Source organism: Erithacus rubecula, assembly GCF_903797595.1.
Source record: "Erithacus rubecula genome assembly, contig: SUPER_Z_unloc_5, whole genome shotgun sequence".
In the NCBI taxonomy this organism is placed as follows: domain Eukaryota; kingdom Metazoa; phylum Chordata; class Aves; order Passeriformes; family Muscicapidae; genus Erithacus; species Erithacus rubecula.
In genome coordinates, this window is record NW_027635819.1 from 990,429 (window position 1) to 1,014,986 (window position 24,558).

General features: G+C 41.4%; 1 protein-coding gene across 1 annotated transcript in view; it reads left to right on the forward strand.

The window, feature by feature from the left end:
• PRDM6 (PR/SET domain 6) overlaps positions 1-24,558 on the forward strand; it is a 76,702-nt gene that overhangs the window by 3,226 nt on the left and 48,918 nt on the right. The window contains exon 4 of the mRNA XM_079331604.1: positions 8,282-8,589. Within this exon, the coding sequence (XP_079187730.1) occupies positions 8,282-8,589 (308 nt within the window). The remainder of the gene's footprint in view (positions 1-8,281; positions 8,590-24,558) is intronic.

Genomic DNA, 24,558 nt, shown 5'->3' on the forward strand with positions numbered 1-24,558 from the left:
AATTAAACAGCATAGATGCTTCATCTTCAGCGCTGTGCATACATGTGGGAGGAAAGTTGAGTCGGAGTTTGGTGGAGATTTTTCCCGCCTTCATAACGTCGCAAATCTTTCTATATTGAACGCCGACTTTATTTTGAGCGAGTTCCTCATGCTTAGTTTTACCCTGTAGTGAAACCTGTTCGTGTATTTTGCGTTCTCGGGTGAAGAAAACGCGGTCTTATAAATTACATGCAGAAAGTTGAATCCGAAATGCACTTCTAATTGAAAAGCGAACAATACATGTTTTGCCTCTCGTAGCCGCTCTATAAATCTAAAGGGTAAAGGTTTTAAAAGGAGGACGGAATATTAAAAAGCGGTTTATGGGGGGAACATTTTTAAGGAGTGAGTGGAATAACAGCACCCCGCAGAGCCGGAGACGAAGTCTGAATAATTTCTCGAGCGGGATTTTAAAGGAGGATTCTGGAAAGCAAACGGGTCGATTGCGGAAAGGACGCTTGTGAATCGCGTCCGGCTCTGGCGAGGCAGCTGTCGCCGTCGGATGGACGGGCAGGGAGCAGCCAGAGCCATCTCGCCCTTTTCTTAATTTTTTTCCCCTTCAGTTAGATCTAAACATTCTTATAATTTACTTGTTTGCAGGGAGGGTTTCGCTCCAAGGGTTATTAGCAGCCTCTGAGCGAAACTTTCAAAGCGAGTGTTCCAGTCTTCTGGGACCAAGTGCAGTTGCTTTGGGCAAGTTGAACTTGTTAAAAAAAAAAAAAAAAAAAAAAAAAAAAAAAAAAAAAAGGAAAAAGAAAGAAATAAACTGCCAGTGAAGAAGGAGTGCCGCAACTGCAGCCTGTGCCGTGCCGCGCACTCCAAGCACGATCAAGGGAGCAAGCGGCCGGGCACGGGCCTGGCTGTCCCGAGCGCCGCCGGGGTCACGCCAGCGGCCCGTGGGCAGGCGGGATCCCCAGCGCCCTGACTCCCACCCTCACTCCCGTTCCGCATCACTCCCAGCCTCACTGCCCATCTGAGGGGAACGAGGTGGGGGCTCTGGGTGAGATGAGGAGCCGTCTACTTTACTTTGAGTTGTACTTGCTTGCTGCACTTCTATCTCCGGACAGCCCCGCTGAGACCCCGAGACGGCCGGGCTCTCCCCAGCCCGGCACAGACACTCACACGCCGGGATTCATTCCGTCCCCGGAGCAGGGGCGTCGGTCTGCCCCTCTGCCGGGCCCAGCAGGCCTCCGTCCGCTTCTCGGGCTCTAATCTTAGCCGCACCTCCTTCACCAACCGAGCGAGTACCTCGTCCCCCTACTTTCTCAGATCCTACCCCTCTCCATCCCGATCACCCCTTGCTCTCCCACCCTCTCGGGAGAGGCGAGCTCCGCTTGTGTCCCGGCGGCTCTGCGGGGCCGCGGAGGGGCAGGGGCGGTGGTCGGCTCGCCGGGTCGGCTCGCCGGGGCGGTCTCTGGGCTCTCGGGGCAGTTGCGAGCGGCCGCCGGGGCTGTCCCGGCCGCCGCCCCTGCCCCGCCGCGGCCCCGCTCCCCAGCGCCCGGCGCCGGGCGGCCGCCGCGGGAAGATGGATGGGCGGCGGTTTCCCAGTAGACACACGCCTTGATCGTCAAATATCAATGGATATGGCACGGTCGAGGGCGAGGGAGGGGGCCGAGGGCCGCCTAGGAGCTGTGGGTTAAGCGTCTGTATGTAATTGTTTTAAATTGAAAGGGGGTTAGCTAGGGAAAAATAATTAAAAAAAAAAAAAAAAGCAATCAAGAGACAAACCCCTAATTAGAGCCCAGCAGTCTTTTCTCCCAGGGAAGTAAAGGGGATTATGTTAAAGCCCCGATAATGTGGCAGGCGGCTGGGGACCGTTTGCTTCCCAGCCTTGAATCTGGAAGGCTGAGGGTATTTCTGTGTGCTGGGGGAGGGGCGCTCTGGCGGCCAGAAGATCTTCTAGGGCGAGCCCGGGGGCTGCGGGGCCAGCTCGTTGCCTTAGAGGCTTGTCCCTAGCTTCTGGGGAGACGCTTCAGCACTGAGAGCTCTGAGACTCCCCCACCTTCAGCAAAAGGCACCAACCTGCCACGGTAATAAATACGCTGTGTAAAACAGAAGTGTCACGCGACCAAGCACTTTGCACGCCTTTTCCCATTCAATTTATGGGGAGACAGTGTATGTATAACATGTTGTGAAGCGGATCGGTGTGGAAAATATTCGGACGTTTTATTTTTTTTTTTTCCCCTCTGGACTGCTGGTAACCTGTATGATTTAGCTATTTTACATCATTAGTTACCCAGCACCCTTAAACATAGCAGATAGCCATACATTAGATTGAGGTTAGAGAAGGTGGTGACTGTTTATTTAGGGTGATAAAATGGTCCATCAGCAGTAATCTCCATCGATATGTGCCACCAGGAGATGAAGGATGAGGGGACAAGCCACAATTAATTGCCCTATAGTTTTGTAGGAGAGAGTGGAGCCGGTGCGGACTGAACTTCGATCTTCTCTCCTAGCGCCTATTCATCATCTCTACATTGTATATGGAGGTCTCTCAGGGGCAGAGGGTGGCAAGGTTTATCTACACACAATATTCTCCTACCCTTCTCATACCTGACACGGAAATTTAATTCATTCATACCTAACAGTATGAAAGCAGGGAAAATCAACCCCCCCCCCCACACACACACACTCCCCTCTTAAAGTAACCCGCAAGCTCTCTGCCGGCGGAGCGGCCCCCTGAGCCACTCCGGGGAGCCCAGTCGGGCTCTCGAGCAGCACCTCGCCCGGAGGAGCGGAGCGGGGTGCGCCTGGCCCCGCCGGCAGCGGCGGAGAGCAGCGCCCGTGCGGCCGGAGGGCTCCGCTGCCTCCCTGCACGGGGGAAGGAGCGGCCAGGGACTGCAGACCCTGGAGACACGGGGCAGGGCCTCCGGGACCCGGTGACGGCCGTGGGTCAGCGGGCCGGGCTCCGTCCTGTTCTATGCAAAGGGTATTTAGAATAAATAAGCGAATAAATAGAGGCCGCCCGACGGGAAAGCGCATCTGTGTTTTGTGCCCCCGAAAGTCTGTCCGGCAAGGCAGTCTGAAAGAAACTGCCAATAATTTGGTGAAAGGAGGTAGATGCCAGCTCATCGATGAGGGAACTGAAGCAGGGGGAGGCTGTGCTTCCCTGGAAAGCGCAGGAAACGAAAGGGTACTGTCGCTTCCAGCACTCCCTCCTGCTTGGCTGGGTACCCGGGCCCAGACAGGGATGCAGGGCCACTCGTAGTGATTTATACTTGTAAGTGAGTAATACCATGTGAAATGATGGCCACTTACACTGGATACCTGCATGCTTGTGGTGAATTATGAAGCAGAGGGTCAGAGGCCACCCTTCTTTAATACCAGTAAACTGCAGGTATCCAGTCTAACTGCACCTTTGAAGCATATTATTGCCGAGGAAAAAATGTATTTCTTACATTTATTGTTACAGCTGGCTTGCTGGTAAAAACACTGTGTTAAACCCTAGTTTTCACTGACTAAAGGTTTTTCCTTTCAAATTTGCTTTAAAGTGTGCAGTAGTAGTGTTATTTATGTTGGTGCGTGTTTAAAATTACATTTTGGGGGCAATGATATGTCCTTTTGCTTAGGTTCAGTACTTTAAAGTGTACTTACATGGAGTTATAGTATTGGCATTACACTGCATTCATTTCTCTGGAAGCACATAAACAGTAACATATTGCAGTCCTTCCATAAGAATCCTGCCAAACAACTCCACTAGGAAATCCTTTAATTTTCTTTTTCTTGCATCTTCCTTTCCTTAATCCTTCTTATCTAGAGAATATGAAGGTATAAAGTAAGGAACTGGTCTCCTTCCAAAGTGTTTGGCTGTATCTGGGCCTGCAATGGAGTATTCCCACTGACTTCACCTTCCACATCTCTAGATTTTATCAGGACATACTCCGCTCTGGCTGCAGTCCTCCTTTATTTTTCCATTTTCAGCAAGTTCTCCAATTTTCTCACGTTTCTTGCTTCTTCTTGACTTGATTTGGGGTTTGACTGATGCTGTTACAGACAGTGGAATTACCCATTTCAACTGTTTTCAGTGAAGTCCTGTGCTCACACTCAGCAGCTCTCTGAGGCCAAAACTGGAGAAAGGGAACAGTACACCGCCACTTGTCACCCTGTGTGGCCATCCCCTGGGAAGTTCACACTTGCACAAGCATCCCTTTCATGTGAGCTCCCCACACCAGGTGGGTCATGATGGCCACCATCCATTCTGGAGACTCTGGTGGTGTGAGTGGAGCACAGCACTCTCCCTCCCTAGTCCCCATTTTTTTCCATGTCTTGTTAAGCATGTTTGTGCAGTGTGTCACATTGTGCTCTGCAGTATACACAAAGATGATGGTGATGATCCTGCTGTGAGGCAGAATAGTGTGCCATCTTGATTTTTTTCTCCCAGTCTTACATAAAGGAAATCTTGCCCTTATCCTCTGAAGCAAAGGAATATACTACAGTTATGGTCTTTAAATGGACGCTTCCACATTATTACACAAAAGTTAGTCACAGAAGAGGAAAAGATGCACAGTACCTTTTTACTTCATGCATAGTAAAATACAGCTAGGATGGTTTCCATTCCTTATAACATTATGAGAATTTTTTTAAGATTCAATCTGTAAAACTACACAACAACTAAAGTTAAATGTATAAAGCACGAAACTCAGAAGAATTTCAGTACTGCTTAGTATTAAAGACAGATTCCTTCCTTCTCATCAACAAGCCATTAGCCAAAACAGTTTCAAAAGATGTTCCATTTTCCAAATTTTCAGCTTTGGCAGGACAAAGGGAAAGGAACACAGCAGGGGATCAGATACAGTGACTGCCAAGCATTAAGACATTACCACTGTTTTTGGACAGTGGAAAATAAATATCACCAAGTGTGACTTTCTGTAAGGGTAAATGACAGTGACACAGGGTTTGTTTATACTTCTTGACAATTTCTTAGTGTCTTTTTCTTGGAAATGTAGAAACAAAATATTTAACCCACATTCATGCACACAAATTATCAGGATGAAGTTAAGAAATTATTGTTCTAGGCAGGTACTGAAATTTTTGTGTGTGAAAACTCGTGTGTATCTAGTGGCCAGATGCAGGAACTTGACACTAAAATTGTGTGACCGGCGTCATGAAGACACTTGAGCATGTTTAATGTAAATTTCTCCAGAGATACAGTTCCTCTAAGAAAGCCATTGTAATCAGCTAGTTTTGAAGAGGGCTACACATCTAGAAAATATTGAAGGAGTGCAAACAGTTAGAATTCAAGGGCCTACCCTAGGTGCTAACTGACATCATGGTTAAACATAATTTCTTTAAGCTCTCAGTTTTCCTGTAAGATGTTTTCTTTCTAACTTGTGTGGGTAGATGCCAGATTTCATAGAATCATAGAACAATTTGTGTTGGAAAAGATCTGTGAAGTCATCAAGTCCAAGTGTAGACCATAGAGTTCAGCCATAATCTGTTTAGAGTTTATCACATGCCAAACTATTCCGGATTGCAGGTTTGTTTTTTGTTGTTTGGGTTTTTTTCTTCTCTTCTATTTGGGATCCTTTCCTATGTGACCTCCAGTGCCAAACCACAGTGCTGCCTCTAATATCTTTGGATGTGCCAAAACCACAGGGTTTCTTGATGACTAGTTTTGAAGAGGAAAGGGAAGAAAAGATGCAGTGGTGATACCTCACTTTCCAAACTAGGAGTGGAAATAATAACAAAAAAACCCCAGCCGCTCTCCCCCGCCCCCCAGCATATACTTGATGCCTTTTATTCATCATGCCTCAGAATGGTTGTAGGAATATCTGCTGCACTCTTTTTGGACTAGCCAGAAATTCCTTCCCTGGGGTCCTGAAAATTCCGTCCTGCATGCACCTCTAATTGACGTGGCTGAGAGAGCAAAACCCCTCTGCAGCTGCGGTTCAGCCCGACAGAAGTCGTTTTGCGGCAGGGATTATATCGTTAAGGCAAGGCGAAATTGCACCTCCAGCCAAAGTCAGCCAAGGCTTCTGACAGTGTAAGCGCCGTCCCCACTAGGTGGCTTTGTCCTGCCGTGCCGGCCGACGCTCCTGCCTCCCTCCTCCTGCCTCCCTCTTCCTGCCTCCTCCTGCCTCCTCCCGCCTCCTTCCTCCTCCTGCCTTTGCCTCCTGCCTCCTCCCGCCTCTCTCCTCCTGCCTCCTCCCTCCTCCTGCCTCTGCCTCCTGCCTCTCTCATCCTGCTTCCTGCCTCCTCCTGCCTCCTTCTCCTGCCTCCCTCCTCCTGCCTCCTCCTGCCTCCTGCCTCCTTCTCCTGCCTCCTCCCTCCTCCTGCCTTCTGCCTCCTTCGTCCTTCTCCTGCCTCCCGCCTCTCTCATCCTGCCTCCCCCCTCCTCCTGCCTCTCTCATCCTGTCTCCTGCCTTCTCCTGCCTCCTGCCTCCTCCTGCTTCCTGCCTCCTACCTCCCTCCTCCTGCCTCCCTCCTTCTGCCTCCTTCTCCTGCCTCCCTCCTCCTGTCTCCCTCCTCCTGCCTTCTCCTGCTTCCCTCCTTCTGCCTCCTCCTGCCTCCTGCCTCTCTCCTCCTGCCTCCTCCTTCCTCCTGCCTGTCCCTGTGAAGGATGGATGGCCTGGGGCCAGTTGCACATGCAGCCCTTCTGCAGCAGCACCAGAGTAATGCACAGCCCAGGTCTTGTCTCCGTGCTTTCTGCTCAGATCTGTCACCCATGCTGCAGGTGGGGAACTGGAACAGACGAGCACCAGCTGGAGGCATGTGTTTTCTGCAAGACCCAAAGGTGTAATGGTCTTGAGAGAAATTAGCTTCCACGTGTAACTTAGTGATAATGTCTTGTTGATGAACCTACCACTTTCTAAATGGTAAAATTTGAAAGAGGATTGCAGGAAAGAATGTTTATGTAGCATGTCTAAAACTGGAGAATCCCCATAGAAACCACAATTTGAAGATGCATCTTTTATTGTGCTTTAGCAGTTTATGCTGAAATGAGGGGCAGGTTTTCCTTTGAAGGGTCTGTAGGAAAGAGGCCTACTTAATACATAGTACATCCACTTTGGAAAGAGGAACATCTGAGTCAGGGCCCCTGAGAATTGAAACTGTGGTTGCAGGCAGCCTAGCAAGTCTAAATCTGTGGCATAGACCTAGAAACTCCTGCTTCTGTAGTGAATGCCGTGCTCTGTTTTTATGAGGAGTGGTATGCAAAATTATTAGGAGAAAGATGTAGGACTTGCTGCAAGAGTACTACACCATAATTATTGGGTTTTTCTTTGTATTTCTGGAACAATTTTATACAAAAAACATTTATTGTGCTACAAAAATGAAATGTGAAGAGGGTGGCAACTTATTTCAAGGGATTCATTGTAATGTTAACTCAGCATATCTCCAGAGAAATTAATTTATTGAACATTTCTTAAACATTTTCCTGGAAGATGTACATTTGTGGTGTGTGGAACAGTGTGCAGTGGACACATTTAAGCAAAATTTTTGTAGGATCTTCCCAACGTAGAGACACATCATTCATTATTAGCAACAGTTAGGGAAATTAAGAGTTTTATAAATGGGTCTTTTTTCACAGAAATTGCTCACAAACTCAGACGTGCTGTTTTGGTCTTTTGCCTAGCTTCAGTTACATGTAACAGGCAAAGAATATGCATTTTCCTTCAATACATAAGATTTCAAATATGTGCAAATAGAATTTGCTGCATAATTTCAGTTTTAAGATTAGATTTGTCTTTAGGAAAGTAAATGTGCATGCAGGCTCCACTTTGTCATTCACGAGGTTCTGGTTTATTTATTTTATTTTCCAAACAGACAGGCATGCACACACACATGTTAGTGTGAAAAGCAGACTGAATGTTCATTTAAAATAAGGATTAAATTAAATCTTGTTCCCATTAAGCCCTTGGGCTGAGCTGTGGTAAGGCAGTTGAGAGGACTTGTAAGGCACTGTGACTGTGTTTTAAAATGTCTCACTGAAACACATTGGGATGGTTTAGCTGGGCTACTTACATTAGTGAAAAAAAAAATCATCTTTAAAAACATTGTTAAAGTAAATGAATCTTGGCAGGTTTGTGAACACACCAGGCTTGCATGCTAGTGTAGCGCAGGATTTCTGCTCAGCCTTTGGAATTTCTGATTCGGGGCTCTGGAGAGGCCTGGGAACCCGGCCGAGCAGCGCAGGACAGGGCGCGGGGCGTCCGAGCGCCGGCTGTGCCACGGAGCGACGGCGCGGCCGTGGCAGCGGCGGCGGCAGCGCCCCGTGCTGACAGCGCCTTCCCCTCCCTGTCCCCAGGCTGCGACATGTGCGCTGACAACCGGAACGGCGAGTGCCCCATGCACGGCCCGCTGCACTCGCTGCGGCGGCTGGTGGGCACCAGCAGCGCGGCCGCCGCCGCCCCGCCGCCCGAGATCCCCGAGTGGCTCCGCGACCTGCCCCGCGAGGTGTGCCTGTGCACCAGCACCGTGCCCGGCCTGGCCTACGGCATCTGCGCCGCCCAGCGCATCCAGCAGGGCACCTGGATCGGGCCCTTCCAGGGAATCCTGCTCCTGCCGGAGAAGGTCCAAGCCGGCGCCGTCAGGAACACGCAGCATCTCTGGGAAGTAAGTTATCGTCTTTCCTTCCTTGTCAAATCTGATCGCTTTGAGGTAAAGGTGGGGTGTGACTGTATGCAGTACTAGCACCAGAACTAGCCACGAAAATAAGCAAACAGACCCACAGTTCAAATAAATGGCGTAAGTAGGTTTGAAAGTGTAGCCAGTGCAAGAAAAGCCTTTCTGTGATAAAGCTAGCCAGAAAGCCAGTGGGCAGCACAGGCCTCGGACTGGTCTGTGCAAGGAGCTGACTGTTGGAGGTGCTGTAATGTGGCAGAGAGACTTGATCAGAGAAGTCTACACCCAGTGCTTTCTGTATTTTGACCTGAGTTACAGGAGCTGACGGAGCTCTCAGGTCACATCCCCACATGTACCATGGCAGAGCTCACATGTGAGCTGGGATGGAGTGCTGCACCGTTGCAAGAAAGCTGCAGAAACCAGCCCAGGACCCTCCTCTGCAGCCCAACCCTCTTCAGTGTGAAGGAGTTGGTGCTCGTTCTGTTTAGTACAGCTCTGCTCCTGTTCCTACTGTGCATTCCCCTGCTGAAGTTCCCAGTACTTTTGTGTGAAAGCCAGTTTCAGATATCTCAAGGTTGTTTTATTTATTTATTTATTTATTAAAAAAAAAAATCTGTCACTGTCTTGGAGAGGCTAAAATTGATACCTGTTAGGGAAAACCTATAGTGCTCGTGTGCCAGAAAGACTTATTTTCTTCCTAGCCATTTGCCATTAATTTCTTCTTTGATACTGGGAGGTATATTTTTTTAGTTCTGCTTAGTCCTCTGTGGCTGCAATCTCTGTTTACCTCAAACAAACTGCAACAGTCAGTAGAAACAGGCCCATAGATCTGTAATATTTGCTCATGTAGATCAAATCCAAATCTTCAGAATATAGGGGATCCATGAAGATGCAGAGTGTTTTTGCTGTCTTCAGTGTGTGTACAGTGAAAGTGAATGAATCCTTGAGAGATATTTGGGGTGTGGAAGAGCAAGAGCTCCTGTGCTTTCCTAGGTGTAAGCAGATATTAAACAACTCATCAGGGTCTTTGTCTCAAGGTAGTTACCCAAAAATGTTGTGGCAAGAAGGACACTTTCACATTAAAAAGATCAGTCTCGGAGCACACCTGCGTGTGATCAGTAGAACTGGACGAATTGGGAATTTTGCAGCTGCCTCCAGTGGAGGTGGAACTTCTCTTGCACAGCAGATATTGATAATTTGGATTTAAATCTGTTCCTACCAAAGTGATTATAATTACAGTATTTTGGGATATATTATCAATGAAATATTCTTTATGGAACACTTTATAATGATGGTGGAGGCTCTAATTGTTAAGATGGGTGTTGTGGTTTAGTCTAGTCTAATTAACAGAATATATAATAGTAAAATGAGATTGCCAGATCCACATATTACATAAAATAAATTTAGATAAAAGAAATGGAGTCAGATATTTTTTCTTAGATATTTACATAATCAATTCAGTTTTAAAAAATCAATTAATTATTTTTATGAAAGTGAATTTGCAAATCTTGACAGTATCTCTTTAAATAGGCAAGAATTAAAAATCCTATTTCAGGTTACTTAAAAACTGTTTTGAAGCAATGAAAAAAGCTTTTTCAAAAAATTAAAAGCAAAAACCAAAAACATGCTAAGGTAAAAATAAAAACCAGTACTATTGTATGTACCAGATTTGGGCCGCAAGTGGTTGTCAGCTGAGTTTTTGGTAGGACCACTCCTGTGCTCTTAGCATACAACACAGATTTGTATTTATTTTAATTGAATTACCTTAGAAATAAGAATTTGATTTGATTTAATAATGTATTGCTGGGGAGCTCATGGTCTTGTATTATTTCTGTCAATGACAAAAACTGTTATCAAAGAAACACATACTTTAAGTTCTAGCCAAAATTTTGCTGTTTCTTGGTTGCTTTGTCTTTCATTTTGGGGCACCTTATCTATCAGAAAACAATGTTTAATAAAGAAAAATATATTAAAAGAAAGTAATCTGAAAGTGTGTCTGATATTAAAAAACCTGATCCATGAAAATATGTAAAATCAAATGACAGTATATATCTAAATAGTCTGCGTTCATTTAGTCTACATGGCATGGGACTGTGGATTAAATCACTGTAAATGATAAAGGAATGTATCATCATAATCTCTTTATAAAGTTGTGACTTCAGTAAATTCTCTTCAACCAGTATTTCCCAGACAACTGCAAATGCAAATTGGTCTGCAGATCAGCTGTTCAGCATTAGGTCTTGATGGACCTTATGGAGAGAATTTAACATTTTTAGTACCAAAACTTATATTTTAATGTTTTATTCTCAGCGCTGCACTGTAAAGTTGATAGATATTTGTTTTAGTTTACAGTTCTTTGTGTATACCATGCAAACAAAAGGACTATGGCAAACACTTTTAAGCGTAGTAACTGTTTTGGTTGCTTTTTTTAAAAATATTCTTTGTTGTGGGAAACATCAGAAGCACTGCATTTGATGTATAGTTCAATGCTATGGAAATATGCTTCAGCCTGTCTGCACAAGTGTTCCCACCATGCACTCGATGTTTGCTTTGTATGTAATCCATACAGCATAATGTGCAACGACTCAGAGTGAATTACATACCATTCCATTACCTCACAACAGGCCTTGACACCTATGGGTGTTCATGGGAAATTATAGAGTTCTCTCACAATCAGCCAAGATAATTTTTTATAACTTACAGAAAGATCAGTCTTTCAGAAAGCCAAAAATATTAGTCATTTCAGTTGTAGTGCCTTTTTTTCCCCTTTGGCCCACTTCTATAACCAGAGTTTGCTTGTATTTTATAAAAATACAATAAACTCTGATTTGTTTAAAACAAAAACAGGACTGGGTGTATTAAATAAACAGTCTCTTTGGTAATACAGGCATTTATTCCAGCAGTGCTTGATAATGTTTCTGATCCCTTTTTTTTTTTTTTTTTTATAATAGTGAGAATAATCCTTTTGTTATTGCAAAGAAACAGAGACTTTCTTAGCAATTAGGTCTTAACGATGAGAACGAGATAATTTTCTGCTAATGTGTTTTCTAATAAAGAAGTGGAAAGGCACACTTGATTCCAACATATACGAAAACATTATCTCAATTATTAATGTGTCCTTACTCCCTGGAGATAAATTAATCTAGTTGCACATGGTTTCCCCTTTCTGTTTAACATCAAAGTTTAATAAGAGTAGACTTAAGGAATGTATACGATATAAACTTAAATTCTATTAGAATAAAACACTGAGATTTAAACGTGCATATATTTCAGTAGTAAAAATTTTTCAGGCTCCCAACTTTAAACTGTGAATTCTGGTAACAGCTAATTTGTAAATGGTCTTTTCCCCAGCAAATGCAGTTTACATGAAAAAACCTTTACTGACAGACATATCAAAGGCTACAGTCTTATAGTTTCCTGTTCTTCATGTGCCTGATAAAGAGTTTGCTGTCTCTTCTTTCTTCCTTTATGAGTGGTCAGATAGTTTTTTTTTTTTTTCCTTGCAACAGCCTAAGAATGTCAAATGTATTATTTTGCTTCATTTCAACTTTACTTAATTGAAGTTTTGCATTTTTGGAAGTAATGCTTTCTCATATGCAGCTCTTTTTTTTACAGGAATGAGCAAAGTTATATGTATATAAATATATACATACATATAAATGTATCAGGGTGTTCATTAGTAAATATAAAATGGTAAACCTGTGTAACTGATTTTCCCCTTAAAAAAATTCCTTGTCTTCCCCTGCTTCCTTTCCTCCCCTTTTCACTCTAAATTAATTGGCACAAGAAAGAGTGCCAGTGTCATCTTAATAAAGCACCATATGGGTACTTATTGGCCTTCCTGTGCCTCAACTGCAGCAAAAGAAAACATTTCCTTTGCCTTCTGCTGGTCCAAGAGCAGGCATTTTGCTGGGATGCATTCTGGCCAGGGCCCACGCAGAAATACTGAATATTTTTTAACAAAATAATATGCACAGAGAATCCTTACCCTTCAAATGAAGCACTCATTCCAGTTATGGTGATAGATTCTTATTCAGATGCTCAAGGCTTCAGTTTTGGACTAAATTTGCTGTTACAGAAAAGCACTGAGGGGTAGAATTATGTGCATGCTGTTGTTCTAATAAAGTGAAAATTATGTTTCTCGGCAGTCCGTCATCTAGTATTCCAGACTGTTTGTCAGCTCTGTTTCAAATTTGTCATGTTCATGAAATTCAAGTAATTTTGTCTTGAAAAACCTCAGTTACTTTACTATTGTATCTTAAGTTGTTCAGAGTAACAGCTAGTGTTCTGTTATTTTTTTGTTTTGCCATTTCTGAGGACTATGTGTGATGTATGATCCTTGCATTTATTTTCCACTGAAAGAGCCCAGTAACTTTTATTCTTGTATAGATTTTAAGTTCCCTTTCTGTGGGAAAATATCACTAATGTTGTGGTTAGTAACATGCTAAGCCATAAGATCAGTAAGAAGACATTCAGCACCACAGCTTCCTTAATTGGTGTACCTTAGAAGAAAATTGCACTAAACATCTACAAAGCAGCCTCTGTCATTGGTATTTCTGGATCACTTACTAACACAGTTTCCCAGATGATTTCTGTAGCTACAAACTCCTTTCTTAAGGCCCATAAAAATTTAGTGGGATCCCAAGTGTGGAAGGTACTTTATATTTAATAATTTTTGTTCTTAGAAAAGCTAAACAAGACTCTAAACAAGATGTTTCTTTTAGAAGACCTGTGACTTTTACAAGACTTTCTCATACATTATCTTCATGTATCTCCATGTATTTGGTATGTTTTCTGTCTACACAGCGTATGCATTGTATGCCTAAGCACATGTGCTGCAAAGTAAATCTAATTTGGCACTGGGACAGATTCTCTTCCTATTGAACTAAGTGAAGTTTGGAATAAACTTTGGTGTTTGGAGTTGGATACAGCGCCAGAATTTTAGCAGTATTACTGAAAACAGGAATTCCAAGGACTGAATGGAGCATGCATGCGTCTGGACACATGCTATTCCCAGAAAAAAAAAATATTTTCTAAATTGCTAGATCATGCAGGGACTATCTGTTTTGCCATGGCACATAATCTCACCTTGGAGATTTCATTATGTAATATGTAAAAATACTGAAGTGGAACACAAACAAATATAAAAGCTCAATTCTGTCCTTATTTGACCACTACCTTTCTGTGTTGCTGACTAGGCATCAGTGTTATGGAAAAATTTGACATTTTCATTTAATTAATTATAAAAACAATTTCCACGGTTGGATGAGACCAGTTTGTAAGGTCTGAAATTGCAATTAATTTATGACACTATTAACAGGCAATTATTTATACCGACTTTTGATTCAAAACTGGTGAATAAAGGCAGTACTTTAGTGACCTATACAAGTATCCAAAATGTGTTGTGGGCCTGAGGTCAATAATGTATTTATCATAGATCTGATTAAGTGAAATAGTGCTGTGTGCTTTTCCAGGTGGTGGTGACACTCAATATTCTGCAGAACTGCCTCAACCACTGCCCTACAAATTTTGGTCCCCCCAGATTCTGTGGCATCAAATGCACATGGACTTTAAAGTGCTGACTTTTAAGTAATCCCTTAACATAAAAGCTGGAAAATTCAGCCCTGGCTATGCCTTCCCTCCACGCACTTGGCACCTTTTCCAGATAAGTTACAGAATTCCATTATCCAAATTGTTACACATGTGTGACAGAGGTTGACCTTTAGTCATGTCAATCCTTTTTGCGTAGGCCTGGGGCTCCAGCCTAATGGCTCAAAGCCTGATTTACTCACTGTAATAAGGGCAGGAGGTCGAGCAATTGTCAGCTCGCCTGCTCATACTCGTCTCGGAGCCTGGTTGAAGGCTGTTAACACAAAGCTTTTCAAAGTGAATTTACAACCACCACCACTGACATAGGCCAATCAGTACACCATAAATGTCAGGTTAGTGAGATTGAGCAGTAAGTAAAGCACTGCCAGCCCACTATTGGCTGAAATCAATCGCTTAAGGTTTAACTGAGAATAGCAGTGCGTGCACCACTACGTCTGCAGAGCCAGCTTGAGGGTGGAGGGTGAGCTGGAGGGTGGTTTAGGTGGAATTACCCACCAGCCACAGCCATGGCATCATGTCCTGCATTTGCTCTCCTTCCACTGGAACAATGTCTGCTCTGACAGAATCCACAGTCTAAAAGTTGTTGACCAGTCTTTTGGTGAAAGAAATAAGATTATTCTGTTTTTTTACCTATGGAAAAAAAAGAGGGTAGGGGGTAGAACAGTGCATTGTCTTATCTGGACAAAGGATGCTAGGAATCTTGTTTCAGTAGTTCTCAACTATTTTTAATCCTCTATTCCCAGAAGGTTTTTTCATAAGGAAACTGTGGGGGCTTTTTGCCATTGCCTTGTGACTGCAAACTATCACAGGTTTCACTAATGAGTGATTATGCACCTGATGGTCTGAATATCCATGAGATGTAGTTACCCGCAAGACTGAATGTTTTTATCATTTTGTGTAGTGACAGCTTGGACAACAATTCATTCGGCTTTGAAAGCATCAGCATTAAAATGTAGAAATCCATTAAAATGCTGTATGCCAGGATTTATAAATTAGGCAATTTCCTTGATTATTGCAATCATTTACAAAATTGATTGTCCCAGTGTGGTATAGGCAGATTTCAGCAATGATCATTGACAACAGGCACATCCTCTAATACCTATGCTCATTGTTCTTTAAAAGAAAAGCCACTCTACTGAGAGGTTATTCTCCATCTCAAGGTCAATTATGCATTGAAAAAGTCTACTAATGTAGAAGATCACACATTTTTAAAGGAGAACCACATCAGCTATTTATAGCCTATAATGATAGCCTGAACACTTATTTTCCCTTCTCTTTGTAATTTGTTTGTTGACAGCCAAGGCATTCATTTGAATCTGTAACACATATACTTTTTGTGATCTGTTATTGAAAGGTAAATAATTTTGGCAAATTGCAGCTGTAAATATTTATTTGATTGAAGATTTAAAAGTCAATAGTGTATTTTATTTGTTGCATCTTAAAATTCTAATTATCCAATACATATAGAGTACAGTAACTTGATTTGGGTCAATTATTTCTGCAAGACACAGTCAAGAAATGATATCACAGAGCAAATACGCTCTAGAAGTTTTCCTATATTAAAACAAGTACAATAAAGCCACTAAATACTCTCCATCAACCACAAAACCACAATGCTTTCTACTTGCATGGAAATAAGCTATGTGCGTTGTAAAAACCTTAAAACGCAGGTGATTTCAGGAATTTCTTTTTGCAAATTGTGCACGATGTCCAGTCGTAGCTGGCAAAAAGCTACTTTGTATTATATGCATATCAAGAGTTTCCAGGACTCATGTCCAGTTGTTAATCAGTGCTTGCCTAGATTAGATAGCTGTTGATGTCACTAGTAACTTTGATTTAAGGATGGCTTCAGGCATGACTGAATAACACAGTATCAGTGTAACCACAATTCTTAAATCTCTTTTTTAGAAGATAGGTGAATAGCTCTTTCAGATTGGCAGAACCACCTGCATATTGTCTTCTGCTGTCTACACACAAAATTTTGCAGTAAATGTTGAGGGACTTTTGTATAAATGCATTAATTTGACCTAAAGACAATATTTTGCTGTGAAGAAAGGGAGGTTTGTGCTTCCAGTGGCTGTGTAGTAGTGTATTGTGTTTAGTTAGTGCATATTAGAATCAAAGAAAAACATTTTTTTCCTGTATCTTGCAAAAAATGTGTAGGTCATAAATTTGTTGTTTGTACTACATTGCATATTAGTTGCCCAGATTTAGCAAGATATACATAAACAGTTCAGTATTTTATCAGTAAATTAACCTGATACTTTCTGTGTGGAGACCTATTGGTGTATAAGAAAGCAAATTTCTTGACCTGAGGTTATTTCTAAAAATGTTTTGAATTTCATTTGTGGAACTATACAGTAGAAAAAAGTTTTATCATGGCTACCAGTTCCTATAGAACAGAGGCCATGGAAGGCTCTGTTGTTCCTGATGTTCATCTGTAATGGAGCCCTGGATTTGCAAATAGGGTAGTGGTCAGTATGACAATCTTAAACTAGCAATCCTCCATTAAGTGAAGTGTCATCAAAAACACATATGAATTAAAAAAATCTAAGGTTCACAGTTTTTACCTAGACTAATCTTCCAGTTATGTAAAGGCCCCTGGTTTTGTCTTTTAAAATATTTTTTATGCATTTTTTGCCTGTTGCCATGTCAGCATTCACTGTGAAAAGCAGGGTATTAGTTTTTATCAATCTGTGAAAGGATTTTTATAGCAGTATGAATTGGTGACTGGCACCATTTTTAGAAAAAATTTTCAAAAAGAGGTCACCATTTAAGTAAAAATAATTTTTAAGTGTTCTCTTTTAAAGATTCTATTTTTATTATCTTTTTCTATATCTATTTCTGTTTCTCTTTCTATTTCAGTTTCTGTTTCTATTCCTATTCCTATTTCTATTTTAAGCTGCATTAAATGCTCTCCGCATTTCCATTGCTTCAGTAAAAGGAGATGAAAGAAATGCTAAATCACTTTGACAGAAATGAGGAGAAGTCAGATGGGTTTATTTGGGTTTATTTTTTGTTGTTATTGTTGTTTTTTGGTGGGTTTTTTTGGTTTTTTTGTATAATCAGTTTCTAATAAAGCACATCTTAATTTCCAACTGGAGTGGTGAAGAGACAGTTGTAGATTTTAACCTGAGTTTGTATTAATTCATTTCATTGTGACCAGCAATATTTCAGTGACAGCAACAGCACAAAGTGAGATTTTTCTGCCAGTAAAAAAAAAAAAAATATTTGTTTTTCAGAGCAAAAATTATGAGATTTGACATTTGATTTAAAAAAACCCCCAGACTCTTAAAAAGAAGAAAAAAGATTCTCATCCATGACTTAGGGCCATTTGCCATCTCAGAGCAGGAAGACTGGTAGGATTCCTGAATGGCATGCTTTTGGAAAATTCAGGAAGAAACACTAACATTTAATGAACTTAATGTTTCTTTTTAACTGATGTAAAAATATCATCACAATACTTACACAAAACTCATAGGTTCCTGGGGGAAAAAAAAAGTTTGATTTTAAGAAAGTGGCTTTCATTCAAAAGTATAAGTTGCAGATTAGTTTTGACCAGTTCCAACAGAAATACACAAAAAGTTGCACAAATTTAGAAATTTCACTTGAAGTTGTTGTGACTTTTTGGGACAGTTACTGAAGCTGTGTTTTCAGCAGTGTTCTTTTTTCCATGGACCCAAGCCTGTGTATTGTTAGATACCATGCCCTGATTCTGGCATTATTTCTTCCTGATAAACATGAGGTCCTCTTTCTGTGTGGGACCAAAGGTTTTCACCCAGCTGAATATCTTCTGTTGTTCATTGCCCAGGAGTTTAATTTGCTGCATGTCTTTCAGTGTGTTTAAAAGTCAGAGTTTAGAAAGCTCAGTTTCTGATAGAGTTTTATAAAAAGATAAGCAAAATGAAGATGAACATTGGTATTCCCTTAGTCCACACATTAATAATGAAAAGTATAGGGAAAAAATGGGTACCAAATAGATGATCAAATCTTTCCATCAGTGTTGCCTTGTCTGAATTCCATTCTCTATTCTGATCAAACCAAGATCACGTTCAAGTTTCTTGGAATGAAAAGCTGTGTTTTAGGAATATTACCTTTTTGCCTGTTTCTCCTGTTGCTAATATGCCCCCAGTCTTGGGTTTTGGTGGATTTTGAGCAATAGGGACTGTCCAGCAGCAACCACAGAGCCTGGGCTGGGGTGTCTGTAGCCCACCACAGGGCAGAGCTGTGTTAGAGCAGGCTCTACACCTGAGCCTGGGTGGGCTCAGACTAACTCTGGCTGAGGAGCTGTTTGACCTCGGGGTCTGCCATTCCCAGCAAAAGATGGCTGAAGGTCAGGCTGAGGTCTGTAGCCTCCCTTTCCTCCAAAGACTATATTTGTCTGTCTCTTTTCTTAACCTTTATGAGTTTTTGTTTATTCAATAAGATGTTAATTTTCATGCCCAAATTACACAAAAGTGACATAACCCAGTGGCAGTAGCATTGCAGAAGTTTTACCTCATTGTCTAAAACTGATTTTTCTTCTACTTTTGAAAGGCTAATTTGTGTGCAATTTTACAGTTTGCTGCCAAGCCAAACCAGATGGTCTCTCATTCAAAGACATAGTAGCTGCCATTTTGGGTAATTTTTTAAAGACTTTGGTAGAGTCTTACTCTCCTTAATCCTTCATTCTTAATTTATATTTCTTCCACATTATTACTTACCTCTGCTGAAATCTAACAGCTCCACATATTATACTTTACACCAGTCATTTACACCCTGTGGCCTGCACACCTCAGTGGCTGTATTTATGATCAGAAATAGTTAGCAATGCCTCTCAGGATGCTATCAATCACAATTGGAAGCAACAGGGGCAGCCACTGAAGAAGTTTGTGCAGTGCCTCCTGCTCCCTCTGAACACTGCTCCTGTTGTGTGCCCAGCCACTGGCTGGCAAGCAGGTCAGGAGAAATGCTCCTCTCTCTGCCACGTTTGGCTTTCACTCATCTGTTTTAAGGGATGAAAGACATCAAGAGTTTAACATTTCTGCTGCATCTGCAGAGAAAGTAGCTGGATACAGTGATAGCTAAGACAAGGCAATTTGTTGTCTTGGCAATATTTTATGATTATAGACAACTTAGTGTCTATATGGACCACCACTGTGTCTGTTTTATTAATTTTTAACATTTCTCACTTTTGTTTTACCAATTTATAAATTTTATTTTTTTAAATGAAATTCTTATTTATTATATTATTTGTAATAAAAAAATCTGATGTAAAAATTATTCTTGTGATCTTTTGTGCAAAAGGGTATGCTTTTATTTTAGGGCTTACTACAAAGGGAATGAACATTCTGGCATTTTCCTTCACCAGCGATGGTGATTTGATTTACTTGAAAAATTCACCGTAAGTTTACTGTTGGAAGCATCCATTCTAGCTGTCATCTGACACTAAAAAACAAAGTGGAACAAAGTGCTCTCTTTCAAAAGCAAAGTTGGTCTGGATGTACATTAACATTTCTACGGTTAATTCCACTGTTTTATTAAAAGAATGCTACAGCCATTCATTGCAACTTGATACTAACTTATCTGCTAAATATCTAATAGAATTAATATTGAGAAATTTTTGTATAAGAAAGACTTTGTGTCTTTCAGTGTCCAAGGATCAGATTGCCACAGGCTGAAAGGCTGACTGATTTTCTTCCTTCTTCACGCCCTTTGAAAGTCTCAATGTATAAATCAGAGAGCTAGATTATCTTTTTCTCAGCAAATTTAAGTACCAATATAGGCTGAAAAAGCAAACCTTTAGATCACAGGAAAAATTGGGACAACAGAGAGATGCAGGCTGCTAAAACAATGTGTTTGAAGAAGATGAAGAATAGGACAGCAGGGCAGAATAATGCCAATGAGTTTGGAGAAAGAGCTAGAGCTTTCTCTGACTAGGAGTATTGCAGAAGATTACTGCTATTCTTTCTCTTTGTTCTCAAAGATTACAGGAAATTTTAGCACTCTCAGAAACCAGGCTAGACTTCTTTCATGAGCATTGCACTACTGATCTATTACTTGGTTTTTGTGCTGGTGCTGTCTGATGATAAGTCATGGGTATCCTACAGAAAGTCTCGGGCAAAACATTAAAAAGTGATAGCCTTCAGAATTAGTAATTTTCCTAGGTTCTGCTCTGGATTTTTCCCACCCTCTTGATGATGAATTTAAATATTTCACCTTGGTCAAGATTTCAAAACTTGCAAGTACTTTAAAAGATAGCTTCATGAAGATACTTGAGCATGCAAGGTTTTCTTAAAGATCTTTCAGTGTCCCCAGCACTGTACTAGGAAACTTGATATCCACACCAAGGGTGGACCATGGGCAGGAACACCTGGGCAACTGCTTGTTGTGTCTCTGGTCTAAACTGACCAGACGAAAGCTTGCTGTGCATTGTAAGCCATGTGGACATGTGTCTGCTAGCACAGTGCTATGCCCAAGAATGCAAATCCTTGCAAGTGTAATTGTTTTATGGGCTGAAATCCCATTGTGCCCAGGCAGTGTTTATTATGATTAGAGGGAGCTGGGTGCCCGTGCGTTCTGACATGATTCTGCTCCATGCCTGTTGGGAAAAAAAAAACTGTGACTATTTGATCAACATCTTATTAGATTTTATGAAAACTGAGAGATAATTTTATTCTTACACTTACAGTTGCAGGTGATTTTATCCTATGTGTAGCACTGACTGGGCTACTCATTGGGGTTAAGTTAATCAAGAGCAAATAGCACAACTGCAAGTTCCAGAAGAGGTCTTACACTGTGTGCTCTGTATTCGGGCAGTTTTGCACATACACACAGGCTAAATCAGTTGTAACATTTACTCAAACTGCTCACAACTCTCATGGGTGAAAGTAGAATGGTTTCGTGTTAAGGTCTTGAAAACTCTAAGTAAACTTCAATATTTAAACCAAACTAAACCAAACCAAGAATCAGTTGCTGTGCCTAATTACAACCAATTGGGTTAGAAGACTCTTCTCTTGAGTACATGACAACTTTAAATACTATGAATGGAGGCCTGGGTGTTTCAGCTCATATCACAACACCACTGCAAAATTCTGAGCTTTCATTTATTCCTTTCAACTTTTTTGGGAGCTGGTGGTGTTGAGGAGCTTACCGGAAGTATGAAGTGGCTTACAGAATCAGGGCTTCTGAGCTTCACCCTACTGTCAGACTGCAAGATTTTTTAGGCATTTTCATTCTACGTTTTATGCTTGCTTGTACTTTGTAGTTAGTAAAAGACTCCAATGTTACTTTCCATTCAAGCAAAACCAAAAATGCTAGGAGTTTCAAAGAGAGACAAATATTTAAAATTCATACTTCAATCTCTAAAACTTTTCATCCTGGAGGAGTCTGTTGGAGAGGCACCAGGGGCCAAGGAGAGAGAAGTTGGCTTTGTGTGTGAGCATAGGAATTTATGTTTGAGTTGCCCATGAGCATTGCAGCATTTAATTCTCCACCAAAGGATCATGTAGCTATAAATTGTATAATATGACTGAAATGTGTTTGAAAAGTTACTTTGTGTTTAGAGACCACAACCAGAGTACTGTGGTAAAAGAGTACAAGGTGGTTGTGGAGGTGATCAGCTTCTGGAAAAAAAAGCCTTTGAGTATAGTTCTTAATGGAGTGTGATGTATTGCCTTCATTATGGAAGAGGTTAGAGTTGGTTTGACTTCTTGGTTTAGACACTTACATATGTAAAAGAAAATCCAACCTGGCAGAAGGGATTTTCTATTTAATGGATGAGACGTGATAAACAAAATACCATGGCTAGAAGCTGAAGCTAGATGAAATGCATTTCAAAAGAGGAAGGTAAATATGTTTAGCAGTAACACATAAGAATATCTTGCTAAAAGAGTCTGGCACCTTTGACTTTTAAAGGGTCATTAGATGTGTAAAGTTGTGCATCTATTTCCATTCAACAATCTCAGCCTCTGTCTTCCTGTGCCTGTGTGACTCCAAAACCTTTACTTTACCTCCCAGGCTGTACATGAGGAGAGCAAGACTGTCTGCACCTACCCTGTAGTACTTTGCACAAGAATCTCATCTTTACTGGAGTGTTTTCTAAGAATTTCTTCCCTCAGCTGCCCAGACAGATTCTGCTTTCTCTGTGTTTTTTGGGAGCCAGAGATTCTGCAGGGCCTTGGCTCGGGGCAGTGATGTGAGGGGTTAGACTTTCATTTCACAGCCAGCATATTTGTGCCCTAGGCTGAGTGACACTCTCCCTGCACACATGTCACAATCTCTACAGCTTCAGGTGTGGCTGTCCTGGCTTTCTCTGGGCCTCAGGGCACTGATTGTTAACTCCTTTAACAATTCCCTGGCATTATAGGGGCACCAGGTACTCATGTCACTCAGTCCTCAAGCACATATTGGTCCTCTCTCTTTTTTCTGTGTCGTAGAAGTTAATGGCCCATGAAATATAGTCTGGAGCAGATGATCTAACAGTCCCTTCTAGCTCTGAAATCCATAAAGCTACAAAGACAACCAAGAAAACTTACTGTGTCTGAGTAAACCTTATCAAAACTGAGTTCTGTTCATTCTCCAAAGTAAGAGTTTCTGTGCTTATAAATTCCATGCAGCCTCTTTTTATGACAGACTGCAGCACATCAGAGGAACTGTCTGATAAAGATGGGAAGAGAGGAGAGGGATTATTATAAAAGCTGTCCCTGTGGCTCTGCCCAGAAGTCTGCCTATTTCTCTTAAACATGACGTGGCATACACAGACTGCAGCTTAACCCAGATTTCCAGAGAAATAATAATGTGGAAGAAATAGCAACAGTAGCTCTGGGTTTTCTTGCAGTGATCCTATTGCAAGAACGCTGAATGGACATGTAACCACATACTGCAACCCCCACAGCTGTCACTTTGGCAAACCTTTTGATGAATTGGATCTTGATATTTACAGAATCTATTAAAATACAGCCCATCATGTGTTTGTTTATATGTTGACAAGATGATGTACACCCTGCAGGTCAAGGGTGATGTGAACTGTTTTGGTGTTCTTGTCAAAGCAGCTAAAAAAAGAGCATTTAAATAATTTTTGTAGAATAATTGTCTAAGAATGTAAAAGCAACATACGAAATTCTTACTTTGAAAAAAAGAACTCTACAGATCTGACACAAAAATCTGAACTTGTTATCAATCAAAAAGACTTTCCTACTTCTTTCCTAATATGTTAGAAAATTGGCAGCTCAGATAGAAAAACAAATAGCAAAATTAAACAGAAAGGAATTGATTTAACTACTTGGGTGGGTATCCAGTACTGCATAAAATTTTTCATTTAGGCTTGTCACTTATTAAATATATTTTTTTAACTAATAAATCTATGCAGCACATACAAAACCTTGCACTATTTTGCTATAAATATTCTAAGTCAGAATTAGCTTCATAAATTTAGCTTTGTTTCTTTGTACATCATTCATATATGTTTGATTTTTTCTTGTAGTTACGAAGAAAAACTACTGTCTGAAATTCAATTATTTCAGTCTAGTAGTTCTCACAGACGTCTTGCAATTCCACATGTGGCTGTATTGAGGGTGTTACTTGTGTGAAATTAGACCCCAAACTCATATGCTAAAGGATTTCAAAGCATCCTCTCAATCTCACTGCATTATTATTAGATTTTATTCTCATAAAGTGGACTAAGAACTAAGCCAACTAGCTGTAGAAGAATCTCTATCCATCTTACATTTTAATGCTTGCTTTTTCAGCATCTTGGAGTCACTTTCATGATAAATATATAAATTATATTCCAACAAAAATCTAGCTTATCGTCAATGTGGTGCCATAAAGGAAATAATGGAAGAGGGCAGATAAAGGGGATGAGTTTCAAGGCAACAAAAATACCCTGTTTTCTTGAGTTTGTTAGATGTCAGTTGATATATTGTTGAGGTATCCAAAGGCTTCACTTTTTTAGAAAGGAATATTAAAATCTATATATCTATCTATATTGGGAATGCAGAGTGGAGTAGGGATGAAAAGCCTGAGAAGGAAGGCAGTGTGAAGGTAAGAAAGAAAGAATAGGTGGATAAAGGGAGGTGGCAGGGAAGGAATAAGGAATGGATCTAGGCAGTGTGAGAAAGGAGGGATCAGCAGTGCTGCAGATGAGAACATGAGGTGACAGCTGGGCATGAACTGTCCTGAGATGTTGAGCTGAAGAAGTGCTTGTGTTGGCCCTCCTGCTCCCCCTGAGAAGAGGAACCTGAGAACAGCTTGTGGTATCTGGAGATTTCCTCTTCCTAAAGGCAACAGGCTGTTGCTTTAGCTTTGGCTACAGCTTGTTCCTGGGCCCTGGGGTCCCTCAGTAAGGTGCTCCTTGGATCTGGTCTGAGA